Source organism: Buteo buteo, chromosome 15 (assembly GCF_964188355.1).
Source record: "Buteo buteo chromosome 15, bButBut1.hap1.1, whole genome shotgun sequence".
NCBI classification, from domain to species: Eukaryota; Metazoa; Chordata; class Aves; order Accipitriformes; family Accipitridae; genus Buteo; species Buteo buteo.
In genome coordinates this window covers 26,828,752-26,849,361 of record NC_134185.1, presented here as the reverse complement: position 1 = coordinate 26,849,361, position 20,610 = coordinate 26,828,752, and the positions used below count along the sequence as shown (strand labels likewise).

The window sequence follows — 20,610 nt, the reverse complement described above, 5'->3', positions numbered from 1 at the left end:
ATATTTGAAAAGTTCAGCAAATTGGTTGTCCACTGCTAAATGTTTTAGTCTGCAAAGCAAATTGTTACATACTGTCTCTTAACAAGTTAAGACATTATTTATAACTCTATGGAATTAAAACTAGTGTATTGGAAGCTGCATTGTACATAGAATAGTCTTAAAATGTGCCTCAGAATAATTTCTCAGCATTCTGAGTGTGTTCTTTGTATATGGCATACATAGATCAGTCTTAAATTTTTCTCTTAGCTAATTGTGTGTTTTGCAATATGCCCTCAGTTTAGCTCTTTTGTTTGTTTCCCTTTTCATATAAAAATGGAGATTTTTACAGTAGCAGTCAGAACTAGGCATGTTTGTTTGAGAGACTGAATATATATAAACTGACGTGTGCATGATACAGACCTGTACCCACCTCAAGGCCAGAGGCCTTGAGCTAATTATTTAATGCCAAGTTGCACATAAGTGCTCAGTAATACTTTTTTTTCTTGCAAGTCTACTTATATTTGATTTATATGTGTTCCTTGATTTAAAATTGCCACTATTTTCTCAACTGCTGAATTTTTAAAAAAATAATTAATTAATGTATGCTGAAGAAAGAAGACTTCTTGGTTTTCCTTTAATCATCTTTCTCTATCATATTAGCTATCACAGATTTTCTTCTTGATAGACTGTCACACCCAAAACTTGAGGTCTTGATGAAGATCCTTATTTGACTGACCCACCAGGAATGGGGAACTTTTGTTGGTAAAAAATTCTGAAAAGTCTTACCTACAGATTTTGTATGATCAGTTGCTGGAAGAGTAGGAGTTAATGTCTCCCATTTAATGTGGAATAAAGTAAGTATTGTAAAAGAGGCAAATCTAGCAAATCATTACAATATAAGTACTCTTAAAATAAGCTTCCTGTGTTCTAGCTGCCAAACAGAAGCAATAGTAGAAGCCTTCATTGCAGTTGCATGGGGCGGCTTTTTAAGAATATTCCCTAGTGCAGCCCTCCAGAAGATTATATCACTGATGAAGTTTAGATCCAACTGGATAACCATAATAAGAAAATACAGATGTTGGAATGGTAACTGAGTGTTCAGGTTGAGAAGCCACAGGATTCTACTTACTATATTTAATGGGATGAGTGGAAGAGAATGCTTTACGACAAAGCAATATAATTGTATGCTTTTACCAGGACATCAATTTTCTTGTAGGTCTTTAATGGAGATACAATTTTCCTACTTAAGTATACACAAGCTCTGTCTCTCTCTCTCTCTCTCTTTTTTTTTTTTTTTTAATAATTGAATTGCTCAGAAAACTTGTGGTGGAAGGAACTGCACAAACTTTAATTATCTTGATAGACAGACCAGAGACTAGGAAAAAAGTGTATTCAGTCTTTTTTTGTGGGCTGTTTTTAAGGAAATTAAGTTAATTACATCTTCACTGCTGTTTGTCATGTGCCTTTGTGTTTTCTCCAGGTGTATGCTAGACAAGTAGACATTAAGGTGGACTGAAAACTGGCTGAACTGCTGGGCTTAAAGTGTTGTGGTCAGCAACATGAAGCCCAGTTGGAGGCCAGTCACTAACGGTGTACCCTAGAGGCTGACAGTGAGGACAATACTGTTTCTTTGTTAGTGACCTGGATGATGAGACAGGATGCGCACTCAGCAAATTTGTAGACAATACAAAGCTGGGACAGATGGTTGATAAAACAAACAGGTGTGCTGCTGTTCAGAGCTGGACAGGCTGGAGAAATGCACCAACAGGAACCTCGTGTAAAGTCCTGCATCTGGGGCAGCATAACAAGTACGTGGTTGGAATTGACTGGCTGGAACACAGCTTTGCAGAAAAGGCCCTGGGGTCCTGACAGACGACGAGTTGAACATGAGCCAGCAATGTGTCTTTGTGGCAAAGAAGGCCAATGGCATAGTGGACTGCATTAGAAAGAGCGTTGCCAGCAGCTCAAGGGCAGTGATCCTTCCCCTCTACTCGGCACTGGTGAAACACACCTGGAGTGCTGGATCCGGTTCTGGGCTCCCCAGTACGAGAGAGACATGGACATACTGCAGCAAGTCCAGCAAAAGGCCACTAAGATGATTAAAGGACTGGACCATCTGTCATACTAGGAGAGACAGAGAGCTGGGACTGTTTAGCTTGGAGAAAAGAAGGCTCGGGGGGATCTTACAAATGTGTGTGTATACCAGATGGTAGGGAGTAAAGAAAAAAGAGTGGGCATATTCTTAGTGGTGTCTCATGAAAAGAGGAGGCAATAGGTACAAACTAAAACATAAGAAATTCCACTTAAACATGAGAAAACACTTATTTTGCTGTGAGGATGGGCAAATACTGGAGCAGGTTGCCCAGAGAGGTTGAGGAGTCTCCTTCCTTGGAGATATTCAAAACCCACTTGAGCAAGGCCCAGCACAGTCTGTTCTAGCTGATCCTGCTTTGAGCAGGGACGTTGGACTAGATGACCTCCACAGGGGCCTTCCAACCTCAGCCCTTCTGTGATTCTGTACACGTGCTGTTTCTGTAATAGTTAATAGGTCGAACCTTGAAGTTGTTCGTGTGAAATGACAAAACTAATAGCCAGTACTGTGTAAATACTGAGAGGTAGCTAGGAATTATAAATGTTTTTCATTGTATGATAGATACCTGTAGGTTACTGGAAAGTATCCCAGTGGGCCACTACAAACTTGTCCTAGATTCATTTCAGGCTGAGCTTTGAGAATAAACTTGGACCGTCAAGTAGTGTGATTTGAGCAAAAGTGACTGTGCTACCTTCTTTGCTTACTTTATGGTTTTGCTCCTATAACCTCAAGAAAAAAAAAAAGAAGAGTGGAAGCTTAGTTATCAATCCTTAGTTTGAACATGAATTTTATTTTTTTGGTTAAAATCTGGATCATTTTTTTCCAGAGAAAGGGAAGAAAAATTACTTCAAGGTAGTCTGATATTTCTGGGGAAGTGGCTCAAATTCTTCTACAGTTATTAAAAATTCCATGAATAGACAAGTTTCTGTTCACAAAGTGATTGCTAAAATCATTTAGAATGTATCATGTTGTGTCCCAGCCTAGAGACCTGAGGTTTAAACCACGCTTGACTCCTGGCAGCAGACTGCATGGCTTCTGAACTTGTGAACTCCACCTTCCTGTTGTTGCTTGGCAGGTTGGTCTATAAAATGCAGTGCAGGTAATGTGCTCCTTTTGTTGAATCTTTGATTGCAGAGTGTTCCACAGCTGTAGATTTACCTGCTGGCATGCTTTTGATTTCTGTTACCTGTTTGGCTAGGTAATGGTTATTCCTGTTCCTGGATTTGGATGAAATGTATATTTCCAGGATAGGCTACTGTAACATGAAGCTCCTCATTAGCTTCCAGAGAGCCTCTCATCTGTTGTCTGGTACAACTCTAGGAGAAAGGAAAAAGGCAACAGTGAATGATGGAATTGGGCACACTGGCCATTCTGTCACTGTGCCAAGACATGCTCTGTATCTGTTCTTCAGGTGAGGACATCTCCTACCCCACAATTATTTGGAATGTGGCGTGCCTTTTTCTGAGAATTAAATTTTAAGGTACAGGCTCTGTAATAATTTATAAATATCCTGAGCTGTAAATGCAAATGGATCTTTTCAACCAGTGGGATTTACAGGCAAATTCTTAAGAAGAGTTGATATTTTGCTGTGGTTCATACAATCCTTCCTGTGTTCTGTTTATTTGTGTAAGTCAAGTAGTTAATGTGATATTGATCTGTACTTGGCAGTTCAGAAAGTAGAAATGGGTTATCAGCACATCAGATTACAGGTACTTGAGGAGCATGTGTTTAGGAGTATGTGAAAAGCGTCTTTAGGTGTATGTGCCTCCGTGAGGCTTTATGCCTTATGTATTTGTTATTGAACATCAAGAAACAGGAAAGTACAAAATAAGTGGTTTTCCCCTGTTTAATTATCAGCTTAGATGTTAGTGAATAGCACGTGTCCTCTGACTTACCAAGACTTCTCTTTTATAGAAAATTAAGCGTAAATGTTTAGCAACAAGTGTGGAAGTGAAAAATGGTTGTTGTTTGTTTTCAGTCAAAGGTTGAAAGTCAGGTGGAAGTGGAAATCTGTTAATGTTCTACTCCTGGAAATAAATTATGCTGATCTTCATGGCATCATTCTCTAAATAATTAACTGTAAACAGAAGACATGAGAGATTACTTTGGAAAGCTTGTTGTTGTAATAAAAATAATTCAGTATTTGTTTTCAGAGTTTCTGAAGTACTAAATTTTACCTAGGCATAAATTGAGCTAATGCACAAAGACTGTTGAACAGCTAAAGGATATTTTTGTAATAAATTTTCTGTGGAAGTATTTTTTGGGGAAAAATTTTCAAGTTCTTGCCCCCTGTAGATTTTATCTGGAAGGAAGACTGGTGTAGTTAGACCAGCTTTTCTGGGGAGATGGTGTTGGCAGGGGATGCAACATTTATAGCTGCAGACCATATTTGTCTCTTACCTACTTATCATGTTGTGCCTCGAATGCACTGGCCCAAGCATTTAAGAAGACTTGCAGTGAACCAGATAGCTGAAGAACAAGTGCCTGCCTTCTACCTTTTCTGTGATGTCTAAGCAATCCTGGCCTAAAGTTCTAGGCATGTTTCTGTTCTGCCGATGGCAACACAAGGACTGGATTGACAAAGCACCTGTATTTGCAGTGTTTCCATAAGGGAACAAAACTTTCTAGGTAAAGGGATTTTTTTGTTTGTTTTTGTTTTTTAATTATTAAAAGAAAAAAAAAAAACAACAGAGAGATGGGCATACGTAGGCTTTGGGGTTGGGATATTTTTGGTATGCATAACTGTCCCGGTTTCAGCTGGGATAGAGTTAATTTTCTTCTAGTAGCTGGTATAGTGCTATGTTTTGGATTCAGTATGAGAAGAATGCTGATAACATACTGAAGTTTTCAGTTGTTGCAGAGTAGTGTTTAGACTAAGTCAAGGGTTTTTCAGCTTCTCGTGGCCAGCCAGCAAGAAGGCTGGAGGGGCACAAGAAGTTGGGAGGGGACACAGCCAGGGCAGCTGACCCAAACTGGCCAAAGGGGTATTCCAGACCATGTGATGTCAAGTCCAGTATATAATCTGGGGGGAGTTGGCCGGGGGGGCTTGGGCAGATAGTTGCTTGGGAACTAACTGGGCATCAGTCAGCGAGTGGTGAGCAATTGCATTGTGCATCACTTGTTTTGTATATTCCAATTCTTTTCTTAGTACTGTCATTTTATTGTTGTTATTATTATAATTATTATTTTCTTCCTTTCTGTTCTATTAAATTGTTCTTATTTCAACCCACGCATTTTACCTTTTCCCTTCCAATTCTCTCCCCTATCCCACTGGGTGGGGGGGAAGTGAGTAAGCGGCTGTGTGGTGCTTAGTTGCTGGCTGGGGTTAAACCATGAAAATAACATGTTTTTTTAAAGGGGGTTTTCAGATTTAGCAGTACCTTGGTTTTCCCCATTAAATGCTCTGAGCAGTGTTGTCTCTTGGTTACAATTTAAGGAAAAAAAAAGTCCTGTTGAAAATGCAACTTCACAGATGATTATAGGAAAAAATCTTCAGAGCCTATCTTGTGGTGTTCAATGTCTGGCTAGCAATGCATGAGAAGGAATAAAATGCTATGTTATAATTGGCTGTCTACTTTGTAAGTAGTAATGCATTTGTAAGAATGTACTCTGTGATTGTGGACAGCTTTTCTGAAAGACTGTTTCAAATAACTTTGAAGTATTTTCCTGTATTACTATATTTTTATAATGTCCTATGGAGCAGAAATTTGCCCAGTAAACCCAAACTTTTTCTGGTTTTTAAATTGGTTATTTTATTTATTTTTTCTTAAATTGACTTTTCATTGATCATAACACATAGATTTTTAAATGCTTAAATATAACATACTTCTCATTATTTGGCATTATTTGGTTAACAGGAAGAAAAGGGGTAAAAATTAATACCCATTGTAATAAAAGGTATGAATATTCTGGACTATAGTAGAGGATACATTTCTACATAAAATTAATTCATAGTAGTGCGTGAAGTTTTTTGATGTTTCTTGTCGATGTTGTGGACTAAACTTTTCTGTTTGCATCCCACTGTATCTGTGGGGATGTGACTTGTGTCTAGAAAACCCTTGTTGTGGTTTCCCAGTATATCTTATTTCTTCCTGCGTCTAGCAGTTCTTATCTACCCACAGACAGCGCGGTTAGGTCAGGCTCACTGGTCCATGTGTTCCAAATCATTAACAGGTTATGCACGAGCAATTCCTTGTTGGCACTGTAGTTGTGTAGTTTGTTAAATAGATGTGTAGCACTGACAAGCTCTTGGGGTGTCTCTGGAGGCTCCAGACAGCACCAGTGCTCACAGGCAGCAGCACCCCAGTAACGCTGGGAACAAGACACTTCACCTGAACTAGGCTGAGTATAATGCTCTGACCCAGGGACCCACATGTTAAGTCTAAAATGAAGGTTTACCAGAGACAAAAGGTTGATGTTGGTATAAGGCGTGTAGTGATGTGGGTTTTTTTTTTCTCATAGGTATCAGTTCCTGTTTCCATGTAAAATTAGAATGAATCACACACATTTTTTAAGATATTTTCTGTGCTGCAAAATATATTTGGCACTTAATACTAGTATTAAGGTGAATTACACATTTCTAATTAGAAAAGCAATGCGTCATGACTAAATTGCTGGCAGGAGCAGATGACCAAGTGCAGCTGACCAGGCAAGAGCTGGTCAGCTCTCCAAGTCATAACATCTGTTTGGAGTCAAAAATATATCTCAGCCAAATAGTAAAACTTTGATCTTTCAGCCACAAACAGTGTTGAACACTGGTTGTTGTTTGTATTCCATGTATGTAGTTCAAGACACCAGTGCTAATGGAACAATAGACTTACTTAACCTTACGACATAGAATATAACTAAACGCTCCAGTACTCAATTATTGGCATAAAAAAAGGTGGTGGTTGTTGTTACTAACTTACTCTGTTGCAGTTCTTCAGACCAAGGCATATAGTATTTCAGTAGATTCCTATTAATAATTAAGTTACTGTTTTGTATAAAGAGTATTAAGGCCTTTAGCTGGCAATCTCCATATTCTTGGAGAGAGTATGGTTCTGTCTGTACCTCTGGAATGATATGCTAACTGAAAATACAGTAAAGCACAATTTAAATTTCTTTTTCTGTCATCTGGTAAGAACTGCAATGTGTATGATGCATTTAGAGTGGGGCTGGAAAAAATATGAATTACTCAAATGAGCAGCTTATGCTTCTTGGTAATATGCAGTTGCACTGAAAAAGCTACTAGTATTTTTAAAAGCATTTACAAGCGTGCTTTGGAAATGGCTCATCCTCTAATTTAAAAATAGAGAGTGCAATACTTCTTTTATCTGCCCACCTCCCAACTTTTGCAACCTTGCTGCCTCTAAATTTTCAGAAACTTACTTGACTAAGAAGTATTTATTTTAGCTGGAACCTTAAATGTATTAATTTGTTCCGATATATTTCAGTTTTTGCTTTCACTTCACTGAAATGCTGTTAGGTTGCTTCTGCTTCAGTCAGTACAGACTTTTTTTCTATGTTCCTATGCTAATACAGTGCATTATATTCTCAGAGATAAAATCTGATATAGCTGTTCCCTTACTTTAAAATACTGAGATTTATAATAGAGTAATTTGATAGAGCTGGAATTCAGGCTGCTGAAGAACATATGTTATGATACAACATTCAGTTGCATGCGTTTTATTTAATTTTTACGTTTTTCTGTAAGACACCCATGTCCTTCATTTAGGGAATGAGTGGTGTTTATAGGATTTGTAGTTGTTCAGTGCTTTTTGCATGGAGTAAGTGGATGATGAGAATTTAAAGATACCTTCTGAATCTGGCATTGCATATAGGCTTATTTTTCACTTGGAATTTTCAGAGAGGGTCCCATTGCCAAATAATAATACCTTTGAAAATGCTATATGGTTTATACTTTCTGCAGATTATAGTGCTGCAAAAGCTGAGACTGGAACACTGCCTAAAGTGAGGAAGAACATTATGACACTTCTGTGCACAAAGACAGGAGTCAAGGGCTGTTTTGAGCATGGGATTTGATCAGTGTTCTGCAAATATTTATAACAATCTGATCATAAGTGTGACTTTTTTTTATGTAATACCTTTTTAACTACATTGTCTTGCTTCTCTAACCAAAACTAAGCCCTCTTCATGGAAGATACTGCATGTACATTTTTAAATAAATAAAATAAACCCCACAGTTTTCAAAGTATTTCTGATATGAACTAAGAAGTTGAGCACTGGACACCATTTAAACGACAGGGAAACTAACTTTTGGGATCCAATGGCTGAGACTGTATGTTGGTGACAGGAGGGAGGTGAAAGCTTTGTGGTCAGAAGTTACTGTTGGCATCATCAAAGACAATGAGAATACAAAAGGTTGAAATCTTGTGTGAAGGGCATTGCAATGATAGCTGTGATTCTGTTAATGGAATTGCCTGTGGTTTTGTTGTCATTTTTTGCAATGTATTGGAGGAGTTTTTTCGAGTCTCTGAACCATGAAGCTCTTTCGCAGTAGGAAAAACTATTTTTTCTAGGAAGGAAGCCAAGTGTACCTGCTGCCTGCAGAGGTATTAGCAGTATTAAGAACAGCTACCAAACCCATGGAAGACCTATTTTTTTTTTTTTCCTCCTTTCATTAAATAACATGTATATATGTTAGAAAAATTGAATTAGAATAATGTAAGTTAAACTGGTCTTTGTGATTTTTTTTTTTTAGTTCTTGTTATATAAAGAGGAGTGAGGCTGTTTAGTTCTTTCCATCTGATACTGTTTCAGAACTTTTTTTTTAATCTAAAGTCTTCCCTTTTAGGCACAGGTGACAGAATGGTGAGTGTTTGTTATTTCAGACAATAAAATTTAGAATAGAGTGCCTGGGCTTTTGTTAAAAAGGTGCTTTTTTCCAGTAGTATTTACAGCAAAACCTTCAACAGCAAAATTATAGGTTAAAAAGTATAGAAAGATCATTCTACAAAATATATAAGTTTGTAATGACTAATACAGTGTTTATGTAGTCACATTCACAAGAACATTTGGTGTCTTATTTGTATCATGAAAGCCTGCCAGATCGTCAAAGTAACTTTCAGAGTACCTAGGTGTTTTTTCTTATCATTTAACAGGTAACTCAAATGCCTTTTCTGTAATACAATATTGTTTCATTTTTGTAGGTAATATATGCTTTGAACACTAAAAATGATGAACATGAAGCTGCTATCCAAGCCCTTAAGGATGCTCATGAAGAAGAAATTCAACAAATTCTTGCAGAGACCAGAGAGAAGATCTTGCAGTATAAAAGTAAAGTTGCAGAGGAAATGGATCTCAAGAGAAAGATCCAAGTTTTAGAAGAGTCACTGGAAGATCATAAAAAGATGAAACATCAGGCCTTGACAGAATTTGAAGCCTATAAGGATAGAGTTGAAGATATGCAGCTTTGTGCAGAAGCTCAGCATGTCCAACGTGTAGTGACCATGTCAAGAGAAGTAGAAGAGATCAGAAAGAAATTTGAGGAAAGGCTACGAAGTTTCATACAGTTGCAAGTGCAATATGAGAAGGACAAGCGTACAGCTCTGGAAGACTTGAGAGCTGCCCACAGGCTTGAGATTCAAGAACTTCTGAAGACTCAACAGAGTCAGAATGCTACTTTAAGTAAGGGGCAAGAAAAGCTAGAGGAATTGCATAGACTGGAGCTGGAAGACTTGAACAGTAAAGTTGAAGAGTTAAGGCTGGAAAGAAAAAAACTCATTGAGGACTATGAAGGCAAACTCAGCAAAGCACAGTCCTTCTATGAACATGAACTTGATTCTTTGAAAAGATCTCAGCTTTTTACAGCAGAAAGTCTGCATGCCTGCAAGGAAAAAGAAGTGGAGCTAAGGAAAGAATTTCAAAACCAGGAAAGTATTTTACGGAAGAATCTGGGAAAGCTTAAAACTGAATTGCAAATGGTCCAGGATGAAGCTGCCAGTCTACGGGAAAAATGCCAAAAGCTTCAGGTGGCTCTTGGTACAGCAGAAAACAATGTTCAGGTAAGATCGATGATATGTTGTTCCCAAGACTGTGAATTTTCTTTCCCTATTTAGGCTGTCTTTCCATGAGGCTGGTAGGTTGAGGTGACTGGAACATGTAAACTTAATTTTCTGTCACTTGTACTTGATTATCTTCTACTTCTAATTTTTTTTTAATATATGTATATTTAGAAATTTATTTTGTGTTTAATTTTCCCAGACTGAATTAGTACTACTTTATATTTGAGGAGAATCTAGAAGCCCCTACCCAGGCGAAAGTCTTGGTCTCCTTCCTTTCAGTTGTTCATGAACAGAACTTGATTGTTCTAGTTGTAGTACCCAAGCGTAGGGTACTCAATAGAATACTCAAAACTGTTGCCACTTAAAGAACAGACAAAAACCCGAACCAAACCCTGTTCTCCTCTCTCCAAAGAGGAGAGGGATGAGGGGAAGCTAAGCAATATCTTTGGATCAGGTCTTTGCACAAACTCATCCTTCCCTCCCAAAAAAAAGATTCAGAGAGGGAAGGAGGATGTTGATGACTGGTACCATTTGAGATGTTATGCTGACAAACTTGAATGCTTGCTAGAAAAGTTGTACAACCCCTTATCTAGACTGTACAGTTTCTTGCAGAAATATATTTGATAGGAATGTCATACAACTGATGCTAAATACAATGAATATTCTGTATTTAGTGCAGTCTTGCTTGTAGAGGTCATTAGTGACTATCTTGCCTAAGGGTGTTGAGTGCTAAAGAAATTGGGTTTGTGGGAGGCAAGAAAAAAAGACAAATTTGTGAACGTTTTAACTTTTTTTATAACAATATCTTCAATGATGTTTTCACAAGCAGTAACTGAAATACTGTACATGTTTTCAGTGTGTACTGCTTTTGGCTGGGATAGAGTTAATTTTCTTCACAGTAGCTGGTATGGGGCTGTGTTTTGGATTTGTGCTGAAAACAGTGTTGATAACACAGGGATGTTTTCGTTCCTGCTGAGCAGGGCTTACCCAGAGCCAAGGGCTTTTCTGCTCTTCACCCCACCCCACCAGCGAGCAGGCTGGGGGGGCACAAGGAGTTGGAGGGGACACAGCCGGGACAGCTGACCCCGACTGACCCAAGGGATATCCCAGACCATGGGACATCATGCTTGGAGTATAGAGCTGGGGGAAGAAGGAGGAATGGGGGAGATGTTCGGAGTGATGGTGTTTGTCTTCCCAAGTCACCTCGATGATGGAGCCCTGCTGTCCTGGAGATGGCTGAACACCTGCCTGCCCATGGGAAGTGTGAATGAATTCCTTGGTTTGCTTTTGCTTTACCTATTAAGCTGTCTTTATCTCAACCCATGAGCTTTCCCACTTTTTATTCTTTTGATTCTCTCCCCCATCCCACTGTGGGTGAGTGAGTGAGTGGCTGTCTGGGGCTTAGTTGCCTACCACAGTTAAACCCCAACACAGTGTTATTTAGATACTGACGTTTCTTGTCCTTAAATAAGGACAAGACATCCCAGAAATACAAAGACTGAATTTTTTTGTTTGGAGAAAAATCAGACTGGATTTTTATGTTCGGAAAAAAAAATAAGACTGAGTATGCTGGGCTTGAAGGAAAATATTCTGTGAAATTCTGCTTGGGTTTTGGTAGCTGTGCTTAGGCCTTGAGAACCGTAATCTCTGTGGGTAAGCTTAAGTATCTTGTCTTATGCATTTGTACTTACTCTCAAGTTTCAAAGCCAGAAGTACCTGAAATGTGATGGTCGTAGTAATTCTGGAAGCATCTTTGGGTAGAGCTGAGATGGGCCATGACCTTTTCCCATTTACGATCTAATTCCAGCCCATCTTTTGGACTACCCTGCCTTCTTGTGTAAAGGCTACAGGGTATAGTGAAGGATGACTGCTACCTTTATCAGATGTTGAATTCAGAATACTTTCTTCTGGTTTCCCAAGGAGCCTTCCAAAAGTTCATTTCCAACTCAGTTCAGTTAACAAAGCAGAACTCTTGCCTTTCAGTTGACTACATCAGGGAGGTCAGTTTCTAGTAAGCTGCAGTGAAGAGGAAACTCACTGTATATTGATCATTCCTGCGGTAAGGGAGTCCCTCTTGGTTGTAAAGATGAGGAAGAGTCTAGTAGAGTATTCGCAGCAGACTGTAAAGTCAGGTCCTACTCTGATCATCGTGGATGAGGTGGTCAAAAGCATAATCTCACCACTTCTGGCGTCCATGTTCCACTACACATCCTGTCCAGTATTTTCCCCAGTTTTATTTCCTGCTTTAGTTTCTAAAATGACACTTTACTATTTCAGCGACTCATGATGAGACATCAAGCTTTCTTTTTAAAACAGAACAAGATTCCCTTTTCCTTCCTGCAAGGCTGGGAGCACACCATCATCACGCTACCCCAGAGCTGCTCTCATGAATTGGTACATCAGACTTAAAACATATTAAAAGTTTGATTTAACTAATTGCTTAGCTCTCATTTTATATATATCCATGTGCAGCTTTATTTGTGTCAATAATAAACACTTGCAGTTGCAGTTAAGGACATTGAAAACTGCTGTAAGCATATAACATATTCTTCAATTTGAAGAACCCTGAGATACCAGAAACCAGGTTTCTCAAACTGGCCCCCAAATTCTGTGGATCATGTTACTGTTCTTATTTTTCATACACCTTTTTGAATATTGTCACGTTTCTCTTTTGTATCCTTGTCATGCTTTATATCAATTTTCTTGCAGTGCTTCAGTAATATGTTTGGAAAAACACATAATGAATATGATGGTAATATTACAAGATTTCAGCATGTGTATGAATGAAACTTGTTTACTGAAAGGTCTTTTCTGTACATTTTAACCTAATGCTCATTTAAATTTAAACATGATAGTATACAATGATAACAGGCATTATACTGTGCTTCCTCTAGGTTCTTCAAAAACAGCTAGATGATGTGAAGGAGGAGGAGATGTCATTGTTAAGCAAACACAAAGAAGTGGAAAGTGAGCTAGCAGCTGCTAGAGAGCGCTTACAGCAGCAGGCCACTGATCTTGTTCTCAAAGCCAGTATGTATGATCTGGAAATGAATTTCATTCATTTATTCTAGTCTTTCCTTTTTCTGTTAACCTTGTGCAGGTTTAGAGTGCCTAAAGACTGTTCAATGCTGTCCATAGAAATTTCTGACAAGCTTTGGGTTTTTTAAACTGTTTTGATATTGTATGCATTGTACTTAAGACTCTCTTTTTGTGTACTTATTTGTCCAAATGTGCTGCTACTTATAGTGTGTATGTATCTTCCAGGCCTTGGAATTTCTTGCCTTAACTGCACTTGCACAGAATGCTTCTGCCATGTACCTGTCTGTCTGTTCTCCACACAGTCACTGAGACATGATTCCTGTTTCTCCATCATTTTCCATTGCCTTGTCCTTTTGCTGAGACTGCAGTACTTTGCTTTACACCTACTGTCAGAAGACTTGCAGCTTATCAATTAATAAATCTGTTAGGGTTTTCTTCGTAGTTGTTTTCTCAATTTCTCTGTGCTCGTTGGCATATGGAAAGTCATAGAAAATGGTTTAAGACTTGGCTGTACACATGCGGGTTTTAACTTACTGGCATTGTCTCTCTAGCAAACTGCTTAGTGGTGGGGCATGGGCATGAGCCCAAGTACTTGAACTTGGTTGACTATACCATAGGTAGGACTGTAGGCTAGAAATAAGCCCTTGGCTTATCTTTGGCCTTGTTCAACTAGGCCAGTCAAAATACCTGATTATTTTCCATACAAGTTAGCACAAGCCCGGGGGCCCTTCCCAAAAGTCAGTTTGGATAAGATCACCTTGTTTTGAAGGCTGGGATGTTGCCAGACTGTGCCAGTCAGCCTTTGGGCCAGAAAATACTTCACAGTGTTAACTTGCTAATACTGTAATAGTTTACTGTTTATACTATATATAATACCATATTTACTGTAATAGTTTACTATTACAGATGGCTACATATGGCATAGCCCTCAAACTCGGTTTGTAGCCTATATCAAGGCTTTATTTCTGTCCTTTAAGTAATTAAGCAGTTCCTGCAGATGGACTGAGTGTGTGCTCCCTCAGAATGCTTCGCACCTAGGACAAGTGGCATAGATGAGCTAGCTAAGGTAAAGGCTAGGAACGGTCTAGGCTATATGTTCAGACAAGATAAAGGCCAGCAGGGACCCAAGACTGCAAGGTCCTACTGCATGTAAATAGCTAAAAGGAATGGGCTTCCTGCTAAGAGCATCTGAAATGGGAATCTGACCCTTCAAAAAGTTACGTTTGAGGCACTCAGAAAAATTCATTACCTGAGGCTTGGGAAAAGAAGCCTGTTCCTGTACACTCCTTGACCGTTGCTGTTTGTTTCCCTAGGTAGAAGCATGGGTAGGGTTCAGCAGCCAGCCCCAGATTTAGTGGAAACTGGAATATCCAGGCTGGTTTTTTTTCGCTGTGCAACAAGAACCAGGAGCCCTGTTTACAATCATGCCACCACGCAATTACAGTGTGATAAAATTGATTACCAGCCTGTTTGGAAAGGGTTTCTGACGCTGGCCCACTGCCATCTCCTCTGAATTTCAGCTCCACTTGGAAGTCAAAAATCCTGCCCCAAAGAAACTAAATTCTTAATTACCATACAAAATACTTACTTGTATTGCAGTTTGAGAATGCTGTATTAAGTCTATTATGGGAAATTAATATATTATTCTTCCCATTTATCCTAGGATTCCAAATTTGAAAGGAAACTGCTGCTTTTCATACCTTATGTGTAGAATATGAGGAATGGGAAACCTCTACTGTGTGTTGGTATTGCTAGGACAAAAGCTCTAGATCAGTGTGTGTGTGTGCTTACAATAAAATATGCACATGCATAATACTTCCTGACAAACTTGAAATTCTTGAACAGTTATTCTTCTTGTTACATTCTAAAATCTGGGTTTGCAAATACATTTCTTAAACAGCTGAACTTTTGAAACAAGGTAGTTTTTGAAATGTTACAGAAGTTAAGTGTACCTGTTATCTTAAGTTTTTCTCTTCAGTTTTTAGTATTATCAAACAAAAATGCCAAAATGACTCTTAGAATTCTTCAGGGCTTAGTACAATTAGAGGTGTGCATTGTTTATAAAAATACTACTAATTTTGAAGCATTTTTCATGGCCAAATTCTGTTATGTATCCCACTGTCCTTCACATCAGTGTCCACAGGCAACAAAGGCTAAAACAGTTTGCTTTGTGGCTCATGTCTTGCTTTAACCTCAGATGGAAGTGAATCTGGAGGCTCAGTGGTTTTGTCTTGTGAGAAACAGTGACACACAGTCCACTTGCTTAGCTATTTCTTAGTGATTTAAATTTAAAAGCAATGCTCTGTTATTAAAACTCAACTAATCTGTTATTTTTGAAGGTTATGATAAAATGGTGGGGGGGGGAAGTCTCTCCTAGAACTTGTGACTACAAAAATAATAAATTTATTCCATGTAAATAGTACAGTTTCTTATCTGGATGCTTTCTTTATGTGAAACTGTTAAGGATCTCTGTATAATTCTTGAAAGTCTGTTTAGTTACCACTTCATTTTATAATATGCTAATTTTTAAAAGGCATATTTCAAACATGTCTAGGTCATGCAATTCATGAAAGGGAGAATGGGGTGTTTCTATCAAAAGAATCCATTCCAACATGGAATGTCAGCTTAGGTATGACTCTATGATGCTCTAGAAAGATGTTAAAGTAATGGGAGAATATCCCCTCTGGTTCAGTTGAACAAATTTAGGAGCATCCTCTCAGTTGTTCAACTGAACAAACCTAGGAGTATCCTCTTTTCAAAATAGCCTGCTACTCCCTCCTACACCTTTCCCAGAATAACAGGAGTTTAACTGCTTTAGTCAGTTACCTACTAGTCGTATTTTCAATAATACGGATATAAATTCAGAAGAACAAGGGCAAAAACTTCTGAAGTCATAAATCTTTTTCCACTGTGATGTGAAGGACAGATGATTACACTGTCTAGCTTTGTAGATTTTATTTTTTTTTAATAAAGAAATTAAAAGCAAGCTTCTAACCTGCAAGTATTTGGATCATACTTTACTGTAGAGAGAATTAGTTCTGTTACATCTTTTAGTCATACCCCTATAGCATAATAAACAAAGTGCAATTCCAGAAGTTTTATATAGCTTTAGCTGCTATACCTAGCAAGCTGGTTAAATTATGAGTTTGATAAAACAGTAACATCTTTACCATTAGACTTCAATGTTCTGCTTTCTGTTGTGTAGCTTATTGTGGGGTAAAAATGTGTGGGTTTAGGTGGGCTACGTTCTTCAAGATAGACTGTCTGTGTTCATACTATTGCCTACCTCCGCTCTCTCTTGGAGTCAATATGCAACTCTGAACCAGGCAATGTGAAACTAAAGGAGCCCCAGCACAAAGCACTCTACTGTTGTTGGACATTTGAGAAGAAAATTAAAAAAGGGAGAAGTGGAGGGGAGGGTAAGCATTGCAGTGAAGATAATGGAGATCCATATGAAAAATTCCTCTAGAGCTGCACTTCTAGAAATCACTGAAGTATGAATGTGTACTTCAATTATGTGAGACCAATGCTGTGAGGTTTTAAAAAGCTGTTTTGTTTTTAGGTCACATTGGAATGCTTCAAGCTACTCAAATGACTCAAGAAGTTACAATCAGAGATTTGGAATCAGAAAAGTCTAGATTAAAGGAAAAACTATCCCAACTGGAAGAGGAAAGAAACTTACTACAAAGCAAAACACAAAGTCTGGATGAGCGACAAAGGCAGCAAATTCTGGCCTTAGAGAAGGTTAAACAGTTTATTGGCTTTAGTTGAATAAAAACAAAATACTTGGAATTCTCAGGGAAAAAAATTGATTATGTTTTAATTTTTGTTTGATATGACTGGACCAGGACCAGTAGTAGTATGTTCCAAGTGTATCTTGTGTAGCAACATACAATGACTAATGTAGAGTGTAAAGTGAGAGTAGAGGGAAGTCAGACTGCTTTGGACATCTTCTAACAATTTCATTTAATTTATGACCTTGTGTAGATGCCTAGTATCTAAAGTGTCTCATTAAGGAGAAAGGTGAAATGGTTAAAGAACAATTAAAAAAAGACATTCTCTGAAAATGTGCTGAACACGTTTGAAAATACTGAACTGAAATTTTCTATAGGCTTGATACCTGATTGCTGTTTCCCCAGATTAAATAGAGCAAAAAAATAGATTTTAATATGGCTATATTTCTTTGCATGGATATATTGAAACTACCTTTTTGGTTATTGAATTATTTTGTGAGTGCTTTTTGTTTGCTCAGTTTCTTTTGTATGGAAGTTAATTTTTGTAGGTTTGTCATCAGTAATGTTTTTGTTGTATTTTTTTTCCTTCTACTGTTCAGATTTTACCACTTAATAGAAATATCTTTTTTTTCTTTGTCTCTTTTAGAAAGTAAATGAAGCAAGGGAGACACAACGAGAATATTATGAGAAGGAGCTGGTAAAATTGCAAGCAAGATTGGAAGGAGAGGCTGCACAGTTAAAGGAGGCTCATTCCAAGACCTTAGAAGAATTGGCATGGAAACACCATACTGCAATTGAGGCTGCGCACAGCAATGCTAATAAGGATAAGAAAAAACTGCAGATGGTACGTTTGTGTTTTCTTAATAATCAAATATATTACAAAAAGCAAGTGTTACGGTTTGAACCTTGTACTGCATGGGTTTGTTGTATGGCAAGTTTTATTTGGAGTTACCTGCAGATCAGCTGTGCCTCTCTGAAGAAACTGCTCAACCTTTATTAAAATAACATATATCTTTCCCCCCAAAATAGAGCATTTGTACTGTCGCTTGTCTGCATACAGAAGAGAAATTCTCAACTCAATAAAACTGTCTTTTTGAGTACAGTATGTGTGTTTTTCCAGGTGTTGTGACCCATGTTCAGAAAGGTTAGTATATCACTCAAGATCAGTTCTTCTGAAGGAGATGAAAGATTATGTTACTTTAATATTTATTTAAAATTTTCATAAACAGTCCAGAAGTACAAAAAGATTAATACTTGACTATATGTACACTTGGAAGACAACAATAGCTGTTCCTACCTTACATCATAAAATTATGCTAACTGTGTATTGACTATTCATTTACCTTTGACTGGAATCCTGAAACTGAAAGGCTTTGTTTCACAAAATTGGCCTTTTCTTTGTTGGGATAAATGAGAGGACCAATTTTGGATTATTATTTCCTAATCTGATTGTATTTGCATTATACATAAATTTTGCCTTATACAGTGAACCAGGCTAAATACTGAAATACTGTTTAATTTAAGGCTCTGTTATGCTCTTCTGGTGTGTTCACAGGAAATGTATCAAGAAACACAGCTGTAGTTAATGATGTGCATCTTAAGTTGTTTTGTTTTTTTTTTTTTGTAAATTATTTTACTAGTGTGTTGCTTCTTAGTTCTAATTTGAATAAACCCGAAGATTTTTTTTTCATGTCTGCTAGTAATGGAAGTAGTTCTCCGAGACATACATGCATCTGATCTTTCAGGTTTACTTTCTTTGTAACTTCAAATATGCCTGTTACTAAAACAATGTCTCTTAAGGGTTTGGGGGAATATTTTTCTTTTACTTCAGTAAGATCTATGGTTCATTTTGTTTTGTTTTCTTTTGTTTGTTATTAAAATAGTGTCAAGAATAAAACAAAGGATATCATAAAATGTTCTTAAATCATTAGTTAAAATAGGGAACAGCTCTATAAATGTGAGAAATCTGGAACTTTATTTTAGCAAGGGAAAATTAACTATGAAAATATGTCAGGGTCAAGATCTCAGTAAATCTTAATCGGTATACTGTCTCCTCTGTCAAACCTGTCTCGCTAAGCATATGTTGTGTTGTTTGAGTAATTCAAGGAAGAATCAGTCAGTCTCAAATGTGGGGAAGAGTTGAATTTATTATGAGGAAGAAGCATGGTACAAGGAGCCTTGGGGTAGAGGACATGAGGATTTATTAGGACTGGAAGACTGGGAAGGGCATCTGGGGTTTGGAAATCTTTGGAAAAAATGGAACAGAAGAGAATTCTAAAGAATGAAAATAGGACTCAAGAAATGGCTTAAAAATATCTCTCTGCTTCAATTCTTCCATCTATAAAATCAGCTGTAAAAATGGCATCAGTTCATAGGATGATTATGAAAATAGAGCTGCTAATAATTTTGTAGTACTGCACAGCTGTACTGACAAGTATCATAAAAGAACTAATTACTCAGTTATCAGAATAGGGTGTGAATTGCACTAGTGAAATTTTGCAGCCGGCAGATTTCATAGTGCGAACAAGAAGAATTGAGCAAGTCTCACTTAGCAAGCATCATTTGTCCCACATGGTTGTTGATCTGGGCCCAGTGAAGAAAACATGCACTTGTTGAGTTACGTTGTATAGCAGTGTATTATTGAAAGTGTAACCCTCTGTTTTGTCACTTTGTCCAACTGCTACTGTGAACAAAGAGATTGAGCAAGCAGTTCATACACAAATTATTTATTGCCTATTGCACACCCTAATGGAGTGCTAGAACTTAGAAGCTGCTAAGCTTAATGTGCTTACCACCCCCAGCAAAACACTTGAGGAGTCTGGTTTTGGATGAGGAAGGGTTGGCCCCTGTTGCTTCTGGGAATGAGCTGGATGACACCAAGTTGCTGTCTTCCAGCTGCCTGGTTTTACACTTTTTCATGACAGTCTTTTTCCTCTTGAATTCCTGAGCACTTAACTCTCCTTGTCTCCGCAGTCTTACCAATGCCTGCAGTTGTACTTTTTGTTTCATGCATGGCTCTGGTCTATGTATTTTCATAGCTGTTTCTGAAATGTTATTGATTTCTCAGAAATCTGAGCTGAGGGCTACACAGAGGCACTGAATCGGTGCTAAGCCTTGCACTGCAGCTGAAGCCCTAGGAGGGAGTTAATAAAGGAGCCTCTCTATCTGCATAGAAAACCTTGAAGTCTTGTATTACCTGGCTCTGGAGCACCTTACTTGGCAACCTTAATCTTCTTCAGGCAGGCTTTGTCGTATATTATATTATATATAAATATATATAACAAAATATATGAAATATATAATATGACATATATAATAAAGGTCTTAACTTTAACATGTTTCATGTTAAGTATTTTGTGACAGAAACTGTTCTTCTGAAAATATATTCCAAATATTTCCTTAAAAAAAGAAAAAAGTTTCTAACAAATGCATATACAACATAGGCTTATGTAAGAGAGACATAATTCATCCACCAGAGTTATTTTCAGAATTTGGCTATTACTCCACAGAGATTGAATGAAAACAGAGGTGTTACTTGATTCCATATAGTTGAACTTGAAGGCTAATCGTTGATTTCTTTTGGTTCTACATAAATTTTATAGATATGGTATGGGGCTTTTTCTCGTTTATTGTAACAGCCTGAAAAAATTCCCAGAGCTCAGTCTGGATTTTAAGACTTACTATTTTCTGTGAGGATTATGTGTAAGAGATAGATGGGTGAAGGCTGAAGGATAAGCATATTAGCAGTTTAATTTTATAAAAA

The 20,610-nt window shown here is 37.7% G+C and overlaps 1 protein-coding gene across 4 annotated transcripts in view; it reads left to right on the top strand.

The window, feature by feature from the left end:
- FAM184A (family with sequence similarity 184 member A) overlaps positions 1–20,610 on the top strand; it is a 70,055-nt gene that overhangs the window by 13,582 nt on the left and 35,863 nt on the right. For all 4 annotated transcript variants that reach the window (XM_075046842.1, XM_075046841.1, XM_075046844.1 and 1 more), the window contains exons 2-5: positions 9,220–10,074; positions 12,969–13,104; positions 16,676–16,857; positions 17,494–17,691. In XM_075046842.1, the coding sequence (XP_074902943.1) occupies positions 9,220–10,074; positions 12,969–13,104; positions 16,676–16,857; positions 17,494–17,691 (1,371 nt within the window). The remainder of the gene's footprint in view (positions 1–9,219; positions 10,075–12,968; positions 13,105–16,675; positions 16,858–17,493; positions 17,692–20,610) is intronic.